This window comes from Eutrema salsugineum, unplaced genomic scaffold (assembly GCF_000478725.1).
Source record: "Eutrema salsugineum unplaced genomic scaffold, Eutsalg1_0 scaffold_16, whole genome shotgun sequence".
NCBI classification, from domain to species: domain Eukaryota; kingdom Viridiplantae; phylum Streptophyta; class Magnoliopsida; order Brassicales; family Brassicaceae; genus Eutrema; species Eutrema salsugineum.
In genome coordinates, this window is record NW_006256858.1 from 3,943,314 (window position 1) to 3,961,547 (window position 18,234).

At 36.7% G+C, this 18,234-nt stretch overlaps 4 protein-coding genes across 4 annotated transcripts; 2 read left to right on the plus strand and 2 right to left on the minus strand.

The window, feature by feature from the left end:
- Positions 1 to 2,059: 2,059 nt before the first annotated feature.
- On the minus strand, positions 2,060 to 2,875 carry LOC18021038. The gene has a single exon (XM_024157856.1). The coding sequence runs from the start codon at positions 2,873 to 2,875 to the stop codon at positions 2,060 to 2,062; it is 816 nt and encodes a 271-aa protein (XP_024013624.1).
- Positions 2,876 to 4,390: 1,515 nt separating this feature from the next.
- Positions 4,391 to 6,377, plus strand: LOC18021039 (two-component response regulator ARR5). Its single transcript, XM_006404234.2, has 5 exons — positions 4,391 to 4,741; positions 4,826 to 4,902; positions 4,989 to 5,066; positions 5,154 to 5,224; positions 5,992 to 6,377. Exons 1-5 carry the CDS (start codon positions 4,591 to 4,593, stop codon positions 6,164 to 6,166), a joined length of 552 nt encoding a protein of 183 aa, XP_006404297.1. The 5' UTR covers positions 4,391 to 4,590; the 3' UTR covers positions 6,167 to 6,377.
- A 5,323-nt stretch (positions 6,378 to 11,700) lies between these two features.
- Positions 11,701 to 13,919, plus strand: LOC18021040 (protein EDS1). The gene is made up of 3 exons (XM_006404235.2): positions 11,701 to 12,074; positions 12,156 to 12,890; positions 12,978 to 13,919. The coding sequence occupies exons 1-3, from the start codon at positions 11,766 to 11,768 to the stop codon at positions 13,698 to 13,700; spliced, it is 1,767 nt and encodes a 588-aa protein (XP_006404298.1). The 5' UTR covers positions 11,701 to 11,765; the 3' UTR covers positions 13,701 to 13,919.
- A 384-nt stretch (positions 13,920 to 14,303) lies between these two features.
- On the minus strand, positions 14,304 to 16,059 carry LOC18021041. The gene is made up of 3 exons (XM_024157946.1): positions 15,835 to 16,059; positions 15,626 to 15,692; positions 14,304 to 15,498 (listed from the first exon to the last, which is right to left on the minus strand). Exons 1-3 carry the CDS (start codon positions 15,907 to 15,909, stop codon positions 14,645 to 14,647), a joined length of 996 nt encoding a protein of 331 aa, XP_024013714.1. The 5' UTR covers positions 15,910 to 16,059; the 3' UTR covers positions 14,304 to 14,644.
- Between the last annotated feature and the right edge of the window lie 2,175 nt (positions 16,060 to 18,234).

Here is an 18,234-nt window from a genome sequence, read left to right on the forward strand (position 1 = left end):
TCACCTCTACGTCTCCAAAGCATGGCCATTATTACTTGCATTTGCTGACAAATAACAAAACACAAATAACATTTATTACAGATAATTAAAGATTGAGTAAGTACTAACAATATACTTACCATCGTGTTAACCCACTCAGTAGGCTTCGCAATTTGTAGGAAGAATTGATTGTTCACAGTATGACCAGTGACAATGCAAAAGTCGCTGTAATGAGAGCAATTGGTAATTGATTAGAATGAAAGTTTATGGATAAATTGTTTTCAATACGATATACCTTACATGTTTCTTTCACGCGATAATAACTCCTGAAATACCTTGAAGTGGTCTTCTTCAACTGTTTCGAGTGGTTTGTACGGAGCTTTCGATCTGGATACAAATAGAGCTTTCACCTTTGAATCAGCGGTGTAAATATCTCGAATCTTGTCCGACCGTACACGTGCGCGTTTTCCTCTACCTCTTCCTCCTCTACCTGTTCCTCTTCCTCTTCCTCCTCTTCCTGTTCCTCCACTTATTCGCCTCACACCAGACGATCCCTCAACTTCTTGTGGGGGTTTAGGAGTACAAGGGGTTTTCTGCGAAGCATCACTTGCATCCTCAGGCGCAGTATGGTAATCTTTCCCGAAATTTGAGTCGTCCTCATTAGCCACAGCCTACAAACCACCGTAACAATAAAGCATATAACATATCCATTGTATACCTAGCGTATACCTAAACACTACTGTATACACATCCATATCATATGAACAACTTTAATGTCTGACCTCTGCGTCCTGCGCATCTGTCTGCGCTTCATGTTTCTTATATGCGTAGCTCAATGGGTGAGGAGTCTGAGGTTTGTAGACTACTAAGGGGCCTGACACCAAATTTGTTCTACCACCATCCACCTGAATAAGTCATAAATAACATAGCACAATACACCCACGTTATGAAACTTAATAGAGTCAGCTGCTGCCTAAACAATTAGCTCACCTCGTTGAGGCCAGTAGGTGGATCTTCATCCGAAATGACGAAGTAAGGAGGTGGACGACTTGTTCCTGAATTGGCTTGTCCCGGTTCAGGGGTCATCGGCGGAGCTTCTGGAGTCTTCAAGTACGCATGGTCCCTGGGAGAATAATGGTCCCCGCCGTAGTAAGTAGATGTCCCTTCTTCATCATCTCTTTCTTTCTGGTGTACACCAGCTTCGGGGTGTACACCATCATTATGGCGTACGCTAGACTGTGCCCCATCATAACCTCCTTCTTCACCTCCATCTTCGGGTTCGTCTTCATCTTCATCCGGTTTTTTACCATCTTTTTTTGTATTATTTCCTTCGTCATCCTGTTCCCCATCTTCTTTTGACTGGTGTACATCGTCATCTTCTTCGTCCTCTTGGTATACGCCCAACTCTTGTCCAACTCGGTCTTAATGTCACGAAGGAGCAAAGTATTCTGACGTACTATCCATCTTTTAAGCTCTTTAATGGGTCCACTATCAAGGGATTCATCTTCCGATAGATTAGAAGAGTTCTTGCCCCTGCCTCTCTTCCTCTGCATGGGACGTTTTTCAGTTTGATGAGTTTTCTATTTCTTCTTCGGTCTGGTGGATGGCTCAGGTTCCTGTTCATTGGTAACCTCGTCCTCTGCATCACTAATATCCACGATAGGGGCCGGTGCCACTGCAAAATCCGAAGGTGTGAATTTGTACCCCTCGGCCATGAGTTCCTGCATGAATGCAACTTTGGCATCCTCTACCTCATCTACCCAACGCAATTCATTCTGTTGGTCATTGTCACCATCATCCAGTACCATCTGTTTCACAGACAACTAAGACAAAAAAATAAAATTGTAAAATTGCCAACCAAAATGACAGAGCACTTATCTTTTAAGACAAGTACTACAAAATAAGACTACAAATACTACTAAATATAATACTACAAATAATTTACCAGAGGGTCGGATTCCACGGCATGTATGTCCCCAAGATGCAACAATGTGATAACGTTTTGACAGCCTTCGGGATCTTCAAGGAATGTCTTCAAGTTATCAGGTTGAGGAATTTTGGAAACCAACATTGGTATAGATTAGAGGGTCATGAGTTGTAGTAATAGAGGGAATCCATAGCATGCACTGGTTTTCTGTTTAAGCTGACGGCGCAATCGTGTTACAGGATTCTCCCTTTTCTCGGCATCCGTGATTGCCTTCGGAGCTTGAAAACGAGATACTGTTTTGTTAAAGGATACCCTCCCCCATGGATACAGCATGAACTTATCCAAGTCAGTAAGCATCGCAACGTATTTCTCGGTGAAGGCTAGATTTTTGCTATTGCAAAACAAAACACCGTCGACAAGAACGATTAGGGCCAATGGAAGCCGTTTCCATCGGGGTAGATCCGGGTCCTTTAACATTTCAAGCACATCAAACACGTTCATCGCCTTCGCTCTTCCGAACAGGTCTTTCCAGATTCCTGTTTTTCCCACATCGTCTTCTTCTTCTGTGCTATCAGGTTCGGGATTGCAATTCAATCCAGTGATTTCCTTGAACTCCCGTATCGAATATCTCAGAGGCTGTCCACCAAAGAGGAACCAAATCTCGTGTTTCTTCGTGGTCACAAGTTGTCGTGATAGAAGGGCATGGACAAGTTTGGCGCTGTTGCAACATCTTGCAACAGGTAGATGGAACAACTTCCCAAACTGGGAATGAAGTAGCTTCTCAAGATCTTCAGTACCCTTTAACGCCTCGACAAGGAGGCCAATGACATTGGCCTTTGAATATATGTTCAACCGAGCACCAACGGGGTAGCAACCATCGCCGAGGACTCGTTTTGGTAGTTTTTCCGAAAGGTTATTTGAAGCTTCTCCATCTTCCATGCCTGTATTTGAAGGTTCTTCGTCTTCCATACCTGTATTTGAACGAAAACAACAATTCCAAAATGCACGAAAAGATATAGTATTCTGGATAAACGGAAAACTACCCTATTCGTATGGTCTCCTATAAAAACTTCTGTAACTGTTTCTAGATGATATAAGAGTAATCCAACCGTTTGAAATCAATATATAGACATAAGTACTACGGTTCATAACCGCCAATACATAAATCAAGCCAATCAGGCGGCCCGTTTCAATCTTAATCTTAATTACAATCTTAATTTGAATTACAAACCGCCAGTACATTTCAGACAAGGTCGAAGTTCATAAATGTAACTTACTTTTAGAATTCTGAGAAGGCCATTCTAGAAGAAGAGGAGCGAATTGTACTTTGGCTCTACACCGCCGGCGTGGATTCAGACGACTCGAGTGAATGGGATGTTCAACCCGGGCACTCCGTCGCGGTGACATGGGCGGCATGGGCGAGTGGTCCGTCGGAGCTGTCTTCGAGTTACTCCGGAGCACTCGCCTTAACACCGGATGCACGGTGTTGTTCCGCGTTAACGATTTTTTAACTTTCCCCGCCATTATAAAGGTCTATCGGAGGCTAATCGGAGCTGGATTGCCGGAGATGGTAGATAGACGACGTCCAGATGTGGATCCCGAATTAAATTTTTAATTTAAATGTTAGGGTGTCGATAAATTATACTTCGGTTTTTAATTTGGTTTTACTTCGGTTTATGATATTGGACTTCGGTTGATAATTTTGTGTAATCGGTTTACCAAATCGGATTTAATCAGACATTTTTAGTTATTTTACTTCGATAATGGCAATTTCGAAAATAAAAATTGCCTAAACGCCCTTGTGGGAAGACAAACAGTAAAAACACCCCTTTCCTTCTACGGTTTTCAAAACATCCTATTCCTCAAATTTAAAACTTAAAAACATCTCATTCAACAATTTTCTCTTGTTAAAATCCATAACATGTAGCCTTAATCGAATAACCGAATTAGAATTCACAAAGCTCAATGAACATAAACAGCAATTTAATAGTACTATTGTAATTAATCAAAAAGGAAAAACCTGAACTATTTGGTTACAACTTACAAAGTTACAAACTTTGCAATAGAAGTTTTCTTTATTTATTATTACACGTTCTATTTTTAGTACGTTTCTTGTTTTAATGGAAAATTCCAAGAAAAAATAACGAAATTTTCGGAAATGCACAAATCAAAAGTTCCATGATCTTGAACAATAATCGAGAGATCGTCACTGATACGATTTCCAATTTGATATCATATGATTTCATTTCACCACTCAGCATTATTTTGACTATTCTTCAAAAAAAAATATTTATATGATCACCTTTTGATTTTTTTTCCTCGAAAGACCTTTATTACATTATTTTTTTTTATTACATGATTTTTATCTTATTTTATTTTTAATTTGGGACAAGATTTTTCTATATTTTTGAAATTTGCCAAATTTGAATATGACATTTTGGAAACAGAATAAACAAATAATTTCCACGCGCTATCGACAGGCAAAATCCCACAGATATGCAAAGATCTCTCAGAATCTCTTCGATATCATATTTTCCCTCTCTTTTTTTTCCTTCTCCTTATAAATCCTCTAATCTCCCCCATTCAAATCATTTATCCCGTTGCTTAATCAAATCTCCACATTTTTCTTACTCTTTTTCGATTCCAAGCAGATTCTCTCTCTCTCTTTCGCAGATCTATTTGATATGGCGGAGGTTTTGCGTCCAGAGAAGTTGGATATCTCCAACGACACTTCTTCCTTAGGATCGCCGGAGCTTCTTCATGTTCTCGCCGTCGACGATAGCATCGTCGATCGGAAATTCATCGAGCGGTTACTCAGGGTCTCTTCATGTAAAGGTAAGCTTGTGTTTTGGTTTAATTCATCGTTTTTCTGTTTGATTTTCGAAATCTGACAATATTTTATATATAAAAAAATCTCAGTTACTCTTGTCGATAGTGCTACGAGAGCTTTGCAATACCTTGGATTAGATGGAGACAATAGCTCTGTTGGATTTGAGGTAATAGATCTGATCTTAGTGTTTTTTTTTTGTTTGAGAGTCCATTCAAATTTGGTATTGAAGATTTTGATTTGAATTATTTTCAGGATCTAAAGATTAATCTAATAATGACTGATTACTCTATGCCTGGGATGACTGGATATGAACTATTGAAGAAGATCAAAGTAAGTTTGTTGAATTTTCTGATGATTCAATCGATCTAAAACAAGAATGCATATATCTAATCTGTTTACGTATTTTTGAATTTATAGGAATCATCAGCTTTCAGAGAAATACCTGTGGTGATTATGTCGTCTGAGAACATCTTGCCTCGTATCGATAGGTATATTTTCCTACTATATCTTATTTATGATCCTTAATCCTTGTTTAAATCAAAATCACGTAAGAATACGATTTACCAGATATAGTAAATTCCTTAGATTTTGTGCATTTATTTGTTCAGGAGATTCGATTGATTATAGAAGGTGTTTTTAGGAAACTTTTAAGTAATCACACTATTTAGGTTTTTTTTTTGAAAAAGATACCGTTAACCATATCAGATTTGCATGATAAAAAGTATTACAATATGGTTTCTTTAAACCATCATGGGTAACTGTGGGTGGTGGTTGCATATTTGATGAAGGTCATGAAGCTAAGATTTGGTGTTACTTTAGTGGGTCCTTGCAAGATTTAATAACTTTTCTAATGGATATTCTTTATCAGGAATATATAATAATAATAATAAAAAGACAATTGTTTCTTGTGACACGAAATTATAGAAAAGAATAATCCTTCATAAGTTAAGCAAGATCTTCTCTTGAGATTTGATTCAGTTGCCGGTGATGTGATATAACCTCCCAAAAATAGTATATTATATGCTCTCTCTTAATTATTTTGCATAATCTTTGGTAGGGTCATTATAAATCCTCATCCCTTGTGATAGACACCTCACATGCTTTTGCTTATCACTAAGGAACCATCTTTTACCAAAATCAAGTCTAATAATGTAATTGCTTATAATTAATAATCATGAGCTGGCCATCTTGTGGATCTAAAGCTATCAACTTTATGGAAGTTGGATCACTAATATTTGATTCTTTTTTTATTCAGATGTCTTGAAGAAGGGGCTGAAGATTTCTTATTGAAACCTGTGAAATTGGCTGATGTGAAGCGATTAAGAGATTCTTTAATGAAAGCTGAGGAAAGAACTTTCAAGAACATTATGCACAAGAGGGAGCTAGAAGCTAACGATGTCTACTCGCAGCTTAAACGCGCAAAGATCTGAATTATGATCTTTAAAAGCTTCAAACTAGAGCTTTGGGCTTAAAATTTTTGGGAAATGACAGCTCTTTTGCTGGTAGAACCAGTGAAGGCAAGCAAGGGTTTTTTTTTCATAATAGAAATGTATATTGTAGACAGAAGAAAATTGGGATTCATTAGAGAGGAGAGATACATAATAGTTTTTTCTTTACATGAGATATGTAAAATGGTGTTGTTGTGGAAGTTTAATAGAAACTTTGATTTTTATTTCTTTTTTTAATTTCGCCTTCACTTTACGTGGACGAAATCTTTTTTCTATTGACACACCCAAATAAAAAGTATAAAAAGTTATCAAAACCAAAACTTAAAAAAATGATTTAGGAATGGATTAGTACCATTTAATAATACACATAGACAAGCTAATCTTTTGTCTACGTAAATTAAGCTGTCAACTTGGTACGACTCCAGCGAGAAAAGTTATATATTAAACGTTGGACCACAGTAAATGGCTTTTCCTAGAAATTGCCCAACTTGGGTTTTTAATAAGACCAAGACGACCTAGTCTCGTAAGACATTTTCCATGAAAGCAACAAATACTTTTTTTTTTTTTTGAAAGTAACAAATACTTGTACAGTTGCCAAAAATAAAATAAAAGAAAAGCAAGTACTTATATCAAAATTCTAAAAAAATTGTAATGCGGTTTAAGCAAACTAAGATTTGACAAATATCATAATTTTCTTTATGAAAATCTGTAAATTTATATAAAAAAAAAATCTGTAAATTTAACTTATTCAGTTCTATATTGTTTATAATACAAAATGAAACCGAATTGAAAAGGAAAAACTAGATGAAAGTTTATTATTACAGATTTTTTTTTTTTTAGAAAACCTCACTCAAAACAGAACCGGACTAAATGAAACCGGACTAAACTTTAGAGGAAAAGATAAGTCAAATCGAACGCAAACCGGATAGACAAGGAACTAGAGAGAAGTCTGCTTCGGTTTACTTTAAATAAGTTGAGCGAAATCGAACCAGTTCAATATATGGACGATTATCCGCTTTACTTCCAGACAAGAAATTGTTCTGTAGGAAACGAAGACTTTTTAAAGGGAAGATAACTATAAAAGCCTTCAAGTGAAATTATTTAAACAGCCTACAAAAATTTTAATTATTAGAATAACTTACGGTACCTATTCTACCCTTTTGATCTTTGATAAGAAAAAACGTAATTACAAAACTGTCATTACTATTTATAATCCACATCAGCAAAAGTTTGATTTATTTACGAAAAAACCAACACGCTCAAATAAACAAGTCTACCAATATGTCATGGTAGACTTATAAATTTTTGGTAGATTTATATTTGAAACCGTAGATTTGTTTTGGGTCAGTAGATTTATTCGAAAACGGTAGATTTGTTTTGAAGTCGGTAGACTTATTTTGATAGATTTATTCTTACGTTAGGTAGAGATGTTAGTGGTTAGTAGACTTATTTAATTTCCAGTAGACTTGTTTATAATGAGGGTAGATTTGATACAATCTGGTAGACTTTTTTTCGGCAAGGTTGACTTTGGTTGACTTTTTGGTAGACATTATACCGGATTGGTAGATTTATACTATATGACGGTAGATTTATTGTCGTCCGAGACAGACTTTTGTGTAATGATAATAGACTTATCGTTGGAAGGTTTGAGCCTTAATGACGGTAGACTTATTTTTAATGACGATAGACTAATAATGGTTTGATAGATTTAAAAGTGTGTTGGTAGATTTATATTTGTATTGATAGATTTGTTATTGAAATGGTAGATTTAATAGCCGATACGGTAGACTTTATCAATGATAACGTACGGTTCTTGTGTAATAGATTTATTTGACGAGACGGTAGATTTATACTAATTTTGGTAGACTTAATTAATATGACGGTAGATTTATTCATGAGATCAATAAACACGAACCTGATAGACTTATAACGATATTGATAGACTTAGCAAAATTTGGTAGATTTGTTACAAATAGGTAGATATATATGGCATTGGTAGATTTATTCAGAATTGGTCTACTTATTATGAAGTGATAATAATGGTAGATCTGTTTCTTAAGGACATTAAAGGCAAAATCGGAAATGACGATTGAGCCCATCAACTAACTTCAGGTTAGCAATAAACACCACCGCCTTGAGTTAGGGTTTACCGCCGCCTTGATTTAGTGTCTCAGATCTGCTATCTTTCTATCTTGATTTTATCATCATTTTTTCAATCTGGGGCAATGGATCAAGTTGTTATGGTCTATGGAAAATGGGATTTTATGAATAATCGTTGGGTGTTCTTCGTTGATAAGAGAAAAGGGTGTAGAGTTTTAGGAGTGGATCATAGAACCTCGTTTTCGGATTTGCTTGATATGGTGTATGAGGAATTTTCATTGGATCGGCTTTTTTTGAGGTACGACTGAGCTTATTATCTCCAGGTACGTAAGTTTTTGTTTTGGTACATAAGTTATCTTAAGGGATTGGTAGACTTGTTTGCTTATTGATAGACTTGTTTTCTTAATGGTAGACTTTTTGTTTATTGATAGATTTGTTTTTCCATGATAGATTTAAGACAATTTGGTAGATTTATGTAAACAGGTCAGAGTTCAGGAAGCCAAGCAACTGGATGTTCAAGAGATAAATGAACATCGAGCACAGGTCACTGGTGGGTCGTTATTGCATGGGGTAAACTTGGAAGCGCGAAAATGTACTTGCTGAAGGTTCAACATTGATAAAATCCCTTGTGTTCATGCTATTGTAGCCGCTAATGCTGCAAAAATTGATATTGTCCCTCTATGTCATTCCTATTTCCGAACATCTTACCTGTATAACGCTTACTCGGGGGTAATCATGCCAAGAGATACCGCCTTACCTGTGCCCGACGAAGTGGGTACGAAAGTATGTAATCCCCCTTTCATTCGTATCCCACCCGGACGCCCAGAAAATCGCGTATAAAAAGTGCATTGGAAGTGGCAATGCAGAAGAAACGTCCAAGAAAAGAACACAAGTGTGGAAACTGTGGGGTAGGCGGCCATAATCGAGCTACATGCCGAGCTTGAACTTAGATATGTTGTTGTTGTATGCTATAGTGTTTAATAAGTGGTCAGTGTAGCTATCTTCTTTCTTAAACTGAACTTTAAAGGGTTGTCATTGTTTGTAGTTGTTATTTGTAGTTGGTATTTCTTTGTAATCAAATCTACCAAGACAATATGCAGGATAACATATTTTTCATTGATCCCATAAAGAAAAACTTTCTGTGGGAATAGTTAACCACATGGCTAGTACAGCATGTTCCAACCTACCAAACTTTCAAAGGACCAACCTCAAACAAAAAAAAACATGGTCCTCTAAAAGTATAGTCAACAAGTCTACCGCAATTACCCTAACAAGTCTACCGCAAAACATAACATAAATCAACAAGTCTACCGCAATTAACCCAACAAGTCTACCACAAAACATAACATAAGTCAACAAGTCTACCTCAATTAACCCAAAAAGTCTACGAGTAAATCAGAGTAAGGTAGATCACTTCAAAGAAGATGTCTGAAGCGGAACCCGATCATCGTACTCTCCACGAGGGTTAAGATCAGATTGCTGAATTGTTTCTCCAAACCAGGAAGCTGGAATCTCGTCCATAATCTCAGCTGCATACTTCTTACGTATCATACCAATGTTCGCATCACTAAGGTCTCCCATACATGCCCAAGAGCCAAATACTCAATAACCTTCAACGTATAAACGCCGCAGTCCCCAGTTTGGATGTTTGAGGAATATCCTTCATCCTGTAGAAGCTGAATGCTTGCACACTCTTCCAATCGTTTGAAAACATTTTGTGCAGCAACATTGGAATCATCTTAGCGTATACCCTCGTCTCTGATCTTAACCGGTTATCGCCATAAAGAGACCTGATTTAATCATAAACAAGTCTATCAAAAACAAGTCTATCAAAAAGAAATAAAGTCTATCATAAACGAAAAACTAGTCTACCACATTCATTATACACGTTTACCAAACCAACAACTCTACCGAAGACGATATACAAGTCTACCACAATAAAAATAAAACTCTGTCTACTTCATCAAAACAGCACAAAAATAAACAAGTCTATAAAAAAAATAAAGTCTTTCAAAACAAAATAAAGTCTATATCAAACCAAAATAATGTCTATCAAACAATAAACAAGTCTATCACATTAACTCTATCACATAAACTCTAAACCCAAACTTACCTCAAACTCGACGCCGGTCGACAAACCTCTCGAAATACGACACCTTTCACCGGAATACGTCTCCTACAAGTGGAAAAGTGAAATATTAATATTAGGGTTTAATAAAGGTACAAACTTTAGACGGCGGTCGCCCTAAAAATCTCGCCGGCGATGCTTAAAGTTTTGTCGGAGACGGCGAAGACGACGAAGACGAAAAGAAGAAGACGAAAGAAGAAGACGAACATAGAAAGACGAAAGAAGAAGACGAACATAGAAAGACGAAAAGATGAACACAGAATCTCGGAGGAGAGGAAAAAAGAAGAAGAAATAGAGAAGAGGAAAAGATAAAGAAAATGGACCTTGCTGAATCTCGCCGGAGAAGACGAACCAAAATCGCTGCACACTGTTGCAGCAATCGTCGCAGAAGTTTTTTTAGAAACACAATTAGGGTTTCTAACTATTACTTCCTTTATATATTTTCTCTCTTAATTATTTGTTTTAAATTTTAGTTAATTATATTGACATGTAATAAAAATAAAGGGAAAATTTAAATAATGGTATTTTGGTTATAAAAACGAAAAAATGGACTTTAATGTTTTTAACCATTTTATTAAGGTTAGTTTAGTTTTCCAAATTTGGGGCAAAGTTATTCTAGTAAAGAGACAATTTTTGAAGGTTGTTATAATAATTTTCTCCTTTTTAAATCAGAAACCAAAGTCAAGCTACAAAAACCTTAACCAAAAAGCCTTTAAAGAAAAAAGCAAATTAAAATTCCGACAAAACGTAAATAAAGTCAAATAAACTATGAGTTACTGCAAAATCCCACTGATGTCAAATGTAAAGAGTCACTGCAAAATCCGAATGATATCTGAAAGCAAAATAATTTTTCTAGCTAATTTCTATTGGAGACGAAGACTCCAAAAGTCTACCTACAAAATTCATACCAAATTCATAAGATATCACAAAGAAAAAGTTTCGGACAAAAGGTAAATGTTTACTTCTTTAGTTCTTTACGAGGGTTTCTGCGAAATTCAAGTCATGTCGGACGTACAAAACTATTACCCAATGATAACTCTCCACGTGGAGTGATAGTATTCGTTTATCTTCTTCATGGTCTCCAATTGGTAGAGAGTCAACTCAATTATACAGTAAACAAGCTCTTCAAATAAAGTAAAGTAACAGCTTGACAAAAAAAAAACAGTTCTTCAAATATACCCAAAAAACCCATTTTACAGTGAAATCTGCTAGACTATTTTAATGGGCATTTTAGGTAATTACTCCAGTCTACATCTTTTGCCTTTATATTACAGTTAATCCACAGAGATGAAGAAAAAGACTCATAAGCAAGAGACCCAGAACAAAAGAGAGAAAAAAAGTCCCATAAGATCAATGGCGTTCGAAGCTTTTGCCGGAATCAATGATCTAATCACCAAATCATGGAAGGCATCGACCGAAGCTTACAAAACCGACCAATTTCACAAAGAAGAAGAAAGGGAAGTAATCTTTTTCTCTTTCCGACCATCATTCTCGGAGAAAGATTGGTTTGCTCCAGAGAACAAGTCTCCCTTTGGAGAAATTAAGATGGATCGTGTTCGATTCCCTTGTATGAGAAGCATAGGCAACGACGTTGACGCTACTGTTAACCAAGCTTTCCTCAAGAATCTTGATGTTCTCCTTTCTACAACATTTTGTAATCTTGTAAGTTAATCTCTTGACTTTTTCTGACTTCAGTCGAAAAAACAATCAGACTACTTTTATGTCTGAAACTTACTTCCTCAGGTGAAAAATGCTGCGGAGAGCAGAAAATATCAACGGATAGTGTTCACTGGACATTCTTCAGGAGGTGCAACTGCAATCTTAGCAACAATTTGGTATCTGGAGGAATACTTCAAAAAGAAGAATGGTTTCCCTGAGCCTCTTTGTGTGACCTTTGGAGCTCCTTTGGTTGGTGACTATATCTTCAAGCACGCGCTTGGGAGGGAGAATTGGAGCCGGTTCTTCGTGAACTATGTCACAAGATTCGATATCGTCCCTCGGATCATGCTTGCTCGAAAAGAATCAATCAAGCAAACTCTGCCTCACGTTCTTCCCCAACTGGATCTTACAAAAGATTCCATCCAAGTTAGCGTCCAAAGCAACGCAGAGTTTTACACTACGGTGTTGAAAGACACATCAACCGTCGCTTATCAAGCTGTCTGTGAATTGATTGGGAACGGAGAGGCGTTCTTGGAGACTCTTTCCAGTTTCCTTGAGCTAAGTCCTTATAGACCTGCAGGCACTTTTGTCTTCTCTACAGGGACGAGGTTGGTCTCGGTGAACAACTCTGACGCCATTCTTCAGATTCTGTTTTACGCTTCTCAGTCAAGCAACGAACATGAATGGTCTCTAGTTCCAAATCAGAGCATAAGAGATCATCGTAGCTACGTGGAAATGGTACAAACAATGGGGATGAGGTCGTTTCATCATCTGGATTTGCCTTTGGATGGAGATTCTGTACTCAGTGACCTCGGATTGGTAAATCTTTCTTTCCTTGTTCCTTGTACGTTTAAAAAGAAAAAACCATTTATAACATTGGTGTTTCTTTTCTTTGTTTGTTTGTAGAGCACAAGAGCTAGACAATGTGTCCGTGCTGCATATGAGGCAGAGAAGAAACGAGTTGAGAACCAGACTAAGATATACAACAAACAAGCTAAGATAGAAAAGGAACTAACATGGATAGAGATAGAGTACAAGCCAAAGTGTCGAACTCATAAGAACGGGTACTATGATTCCTTCAAGGCTTCTATGGATGAGATTGACTTCAACGCAAACGTCAAGAGAGCTGAGTTAGCTGGTATATATGATGAGGTGCTTGGTTTAGTCAAGAAAGGTCAACTTCCAGATGGGTTCGAGGGGAGCAAAGAGTGGGTGGAGCGAGCAAATCGCTACCGCAGATTGATCGAGCCGCTTGATATTGCAAACTACCACCGACATTTAAAGAACGAAGACACAGGGCCTTATATGGAGAAAGGGAGACCAAACCGTTACAAACACGCTCAGAGAGGGTATGAGCATGAGCTAATGAAAGAAAGAAAGACTAAAGAAGAGATAGAGAGATCCAGTGGCGGATCGTGCTTTTGGGCTGAGGTTGAAGAACTCATGGGAAAAGACTATGAACATTTTCAGGCACGGATTAAGAAGTTAGAATGGTTGCTTGAAGAATGGATCAGAGTAGGGGAAGTAGATGATGAAATATTTCTGGAAGGTTCAACATTTAGAAAGCTGTGGAATTCACTTCCAGAGGATCACAAACGCCAGTCTAAGCTGTTTGGCCGTATGGGTTGAACAAGAGCCACTTGAACCTGAAAATGTTTGATTGTTTAAGATATTGGAACTTCCTTGTGTACAAGTGTGCAATAAAGAGATGTAATAGCTCTCTGTCCTAATGTTTTTGAAATTTGGTTTCCACTTCAGGATGATCTTAAAATAAGAAACATGTTCTAAGATCATTGTGAAGTAATGGAATAGCTCTCTTTTCTAATTTCAAATTTGGTTTCCACTTTACAACTATCTTAGAATAAGAAAACATTACTCTAAACATTACTGAAAGTTGGTTGAAACATTACTAACCTCTAAAACCTCAAAACATTTGGCTGTGTTAATAGCTACTACGATAACCAAAGTTGAACAAGTATGAAACTTTCCGTTTGCCCTCCTGTTGCTAGTTTGCTCGATATGAAAGCTTGGCTCAAGTATATGTTTCCTAAACGCAAGTAAATAAAAGGGTAAAGTTTCACAATAGTAGACGACCAAGAAGTTCTAAGTAGATTTGTGTTCCCCCAGGATCCAGATGCATACTATATAGCAAATGAAGAAGTGATCGATCACAACAAAATCAGACCATATAAATAAATATAATCTTCTGCTGTGTTCAGTTGCTCAGCAGAGAATCAAGTAAAACGATATAACATTCATATGACAGAGTAGCAAGGTTCTCGGAGGCAATGGAAAAGAGACTTATTGCAACTTTATGTATTTGACATTCGTGTACCACCCTATGTACTCACACACCACTCTACATAACCACCACCACTACATGTTTTCATACGAAGAAGAGTCATTGACATAGAAGAACATGGAACATAGTTCTCAGGTGCCAAAAGACAAATCCTATACCCATATCTAAAGAGTATTTAAAGACAGGTTAAAAACTTAGAACATGCGAGGATTGAAAAAGAAAGAGTAGAAAACAAACAGACACAGTCCGAGAAACGCCACATCCTCTTTCTTCATGACCTGCAAAACATGCTAGTCGAACGAGCAAGCCGAATAGTCAGACCACCAGCTTGAACACTAGCCTCAACCTTGACTGTGTTCCTTTCATATGGCTTTCTGCAACCTGGACAACGTCCATCTCCATCGCAAATCGTCTTGTGGCAGAAAAGGCAGAGCCGGAATCCACAAGGGCATGGTAAGAAATTAGAATCTGTCAAGTCCAGATCTTCGTAGCAAATAGGGCATGAAGATGGCACTGCCACTGAACTAAAATGCATGTTCATGACCGGAAAACTACGCTGCTTTTCCAAATTCGGCAGACCCTGAGGGCGGAGCTTATCATCTGGCCTCCATGCCTGATTACTCTTCTGCTTCCTCGACATTGTTCTCGGACAATCCAGCTTTGCATCCCTTACAGCCACATCAGATCCACTGATTGAATCCCTAGGAGAAGCTGATTGCTTGATAACATTCTCATGCTCTTCGCAGGACTCAGGAGGATTCTCTTTCTCGTGCTTTTCGTCATCAGCTGCTAAAGCATCAGCAAAAGCCTCCCAATCGTCCAAACACTCGTCATCATCAGCATCCTCTTCCTCTGTTATATTACCAGAGCAAGAGCCACCACTCCCACTGCTACTGCTGCTGCTGAAATTGGGGATCGAATTCATGCCACTCAGAATACTGTTAGGGCTATTCGAAAGCGACTCCATAAAGCTCTCATGACCATGTGTTCCACTGTTATCCTCTTCTTCTCTACCCTGACCATCTAAATTCTCCACCGGACGATCTCTCTGATCAGGTTTCTCACTTCCAGTTTTTCGATTGGAATCCATTTCCTCCTTATCCCCTCCTTTGTTAATCATCGCAACTGATGGTAAAAACCCAAATCAATATAGACGAAATCTCAATCCAGAGAATCAAGAACCTAAGCAAATCATGTAAAATGGAACATATAGGAAACAAAAAGATAGATCTTTTATGATGATCATACATACCTTGAGAAAGCCATTGCTCACGGCGGAGACCTAGCTTGCTCTGTTTCAATTTGGCTGACCTGTTCGTCTGCGACCCAATGCAAAGAAGAAAAAAAAAATCACAGTACATATCAAAGAGTGAAGCCAAAAGAATCGAATTTTTAGAGAAATGAATGAGATTTGAGAAAAGATTCAAAGAGATTTTTAGGGAAAACAAAAATCAAACATACCCTTTTCTTTTTTGCGAAATCCCTCGCGCTGGGAGCTGCAGTAGCAGAAGCGTTGGTGATCGAATCAGAAATCATGACTTACAGATGATTCCAAAAGCGTGAAATCAAACAAAAGGTGTAGAGAATTTCGAAATCACAATGAAGATTCTCAAAAACCCTAATCAGATTTGTCGCGAGAAGAAAAGAGAGAAACGTGCGATTTTTATTTTTCTTTCTTTGTTTGTTGGGTCTGTGAGAGAAAGAGAGAGATAATATAAAGAGATAACGGAAACTCCTCGTCTCCGCTCAGAATTTTTCTCATGACAACAATACCCCTGGTTTTGACTTTGGTACACGCTCGAATGTAGGGGTGGTTTTGTAATCTTATCTAATCCACACGTGTGAGTTTCTTGTGTCCATTAAAACGGTGGCGTACGATGGACTATATACACGTGAAAGCTCATATGATTCACATATCATACCTCCTTCACAAAAAAAAAATAAATCTTTGGATCTTCAATTATTAAAAGAGTTGGAAAAAAACAGAGCTTTAGATCAACCAGATAGGTTTCTTATGGTCACAAAATTACAATTTACAGAGAGTTTAAGAGAATATAAAAAGTCGAAGTTGTGTATCTTTGAATTTACAGAACCCAATCAAACACATTTTCTCCAATATTTTGATGACAGTAAGCATGTTCTGCAACAAATACATCAAAACAGGTAAATTAAACAGAAATGTAAAATAACTTAAATCTGGTTTATAGGAGCTCCATTTAGGTAAGCTAATCCAAGACATTTGTATTTGCCTATTTGGGTTTTAAACATTACCTTGCAAAACGAAAGCTAGAATAAGAAAGATCAGGTAGCCGAATTTATATGAAAAAAGTTAAGTGAAAAAACAAATTTTATGAATTTAGAAAAATGAAAAGAGCAAGAATGCAAATTAACAAATGAACCTAGAATAGCTTTCTTGTAGCATTAATAAATTAAGAGTCACACAACATCAACGTGATGACTTGTAATGATAAAAAAAAACTCAATCTTCTTGAATTATCATCTAACTTATAATCCTGAATCAATATATGCTTACCACATTCTAGAGATAGATAACTTCAATCAATGAGCAAATTAAGATAGTGATTACATAAAGAGAAGTCAAGTGCATTAAGAGAGATCAATGTGGCCTAACTGACCCCAAAAAACCCGTGAAACTGCCGTTGAAACATGTCGAATGTTTTTAATTCCGAAATTGTCCAAACAGAAATAAGCTTTATGGCCTAAGATAAAACACTGTTCATAAGAGTCAGAACATTCAATATCAAATTAAGAAAATAAATACTCAAACTAAAGAACAAATGCGGAAATAAACCAACACAAGTTACAGAATAGTTAAAAAAAGAAGGGTGAACTTGCGCAGATCTGACTCAATACAACAAAGAAACAAAAAAACAAAACCACAGACAAATATTCGGGAATCTTCCTGAAAAAAGGAGCTTCGATTGGATAAGCAAGACACGAACTAATGAAAAAGACTTTTATGGATCAGACAAAAAACAGAGTAGTGATATGTTATCTCACATCAATTGCAGTTCTTGTGTACAAAAGGTAAAGCCACAATAAGAGAGAGAGATTTCTGGATAAACTGAATTAAGAAGCAGCTTTTCTTGCTGCAAAATTCGAGGACGAGATTAAAGAAAAGGCTAATTTATATGCTTGTATGTACCTAATCAATTTGTCAAATAAAATTACGAAATTAAATGTCACTAGATCTATAGTGTCGAATAATCATTTTATCTTAACTGATATTTAAAAAACATCGAATAAATAACATATGATTTTGATAACGATTCAAAAATCAGTAATCCAATGATTTTGTTTGTATTATTTTTAACTATTTTGCAAAAAATGATAAAATTGTATTATTTAGTTTGAATTAAAAAAAAAGACTAAACCGGTAAAACCTCTTACCTAATCATGATCAAATTAGTCAATGCCAATTGCCAACTAAACCTGGTCGAGTTAAAAAAGAAAAGAAAAAAGAAACACTACACATGCTTATAGATACACATTCCATGCTAACACCTAATAGTGAGTTATGTGCAATGTTAGAAAGTAAGGTTTGTTTTTCAAAATCCACCTAACGGTTGGAATAACTCGAAATGTACCCATGAGCTTCCTCTCTATTTATAGAGAGACATCACAATCTTGATTGCGACACTTGTAAAAGTAACGATATAGAACAAGTATAAAGGTTGGTGTCCCCTGTAATACTTCTCTGTTATTGGAACTTTGTTTTTTTGTTTTATGTTTTCTAATGAGACTATGAGAGTGATGTTCAAACGATAATTAAAGAGAATATATGTATAAAAATGTTACATTGGTTGGTGTCTAAACATACCAATTATATAGACAACTAGT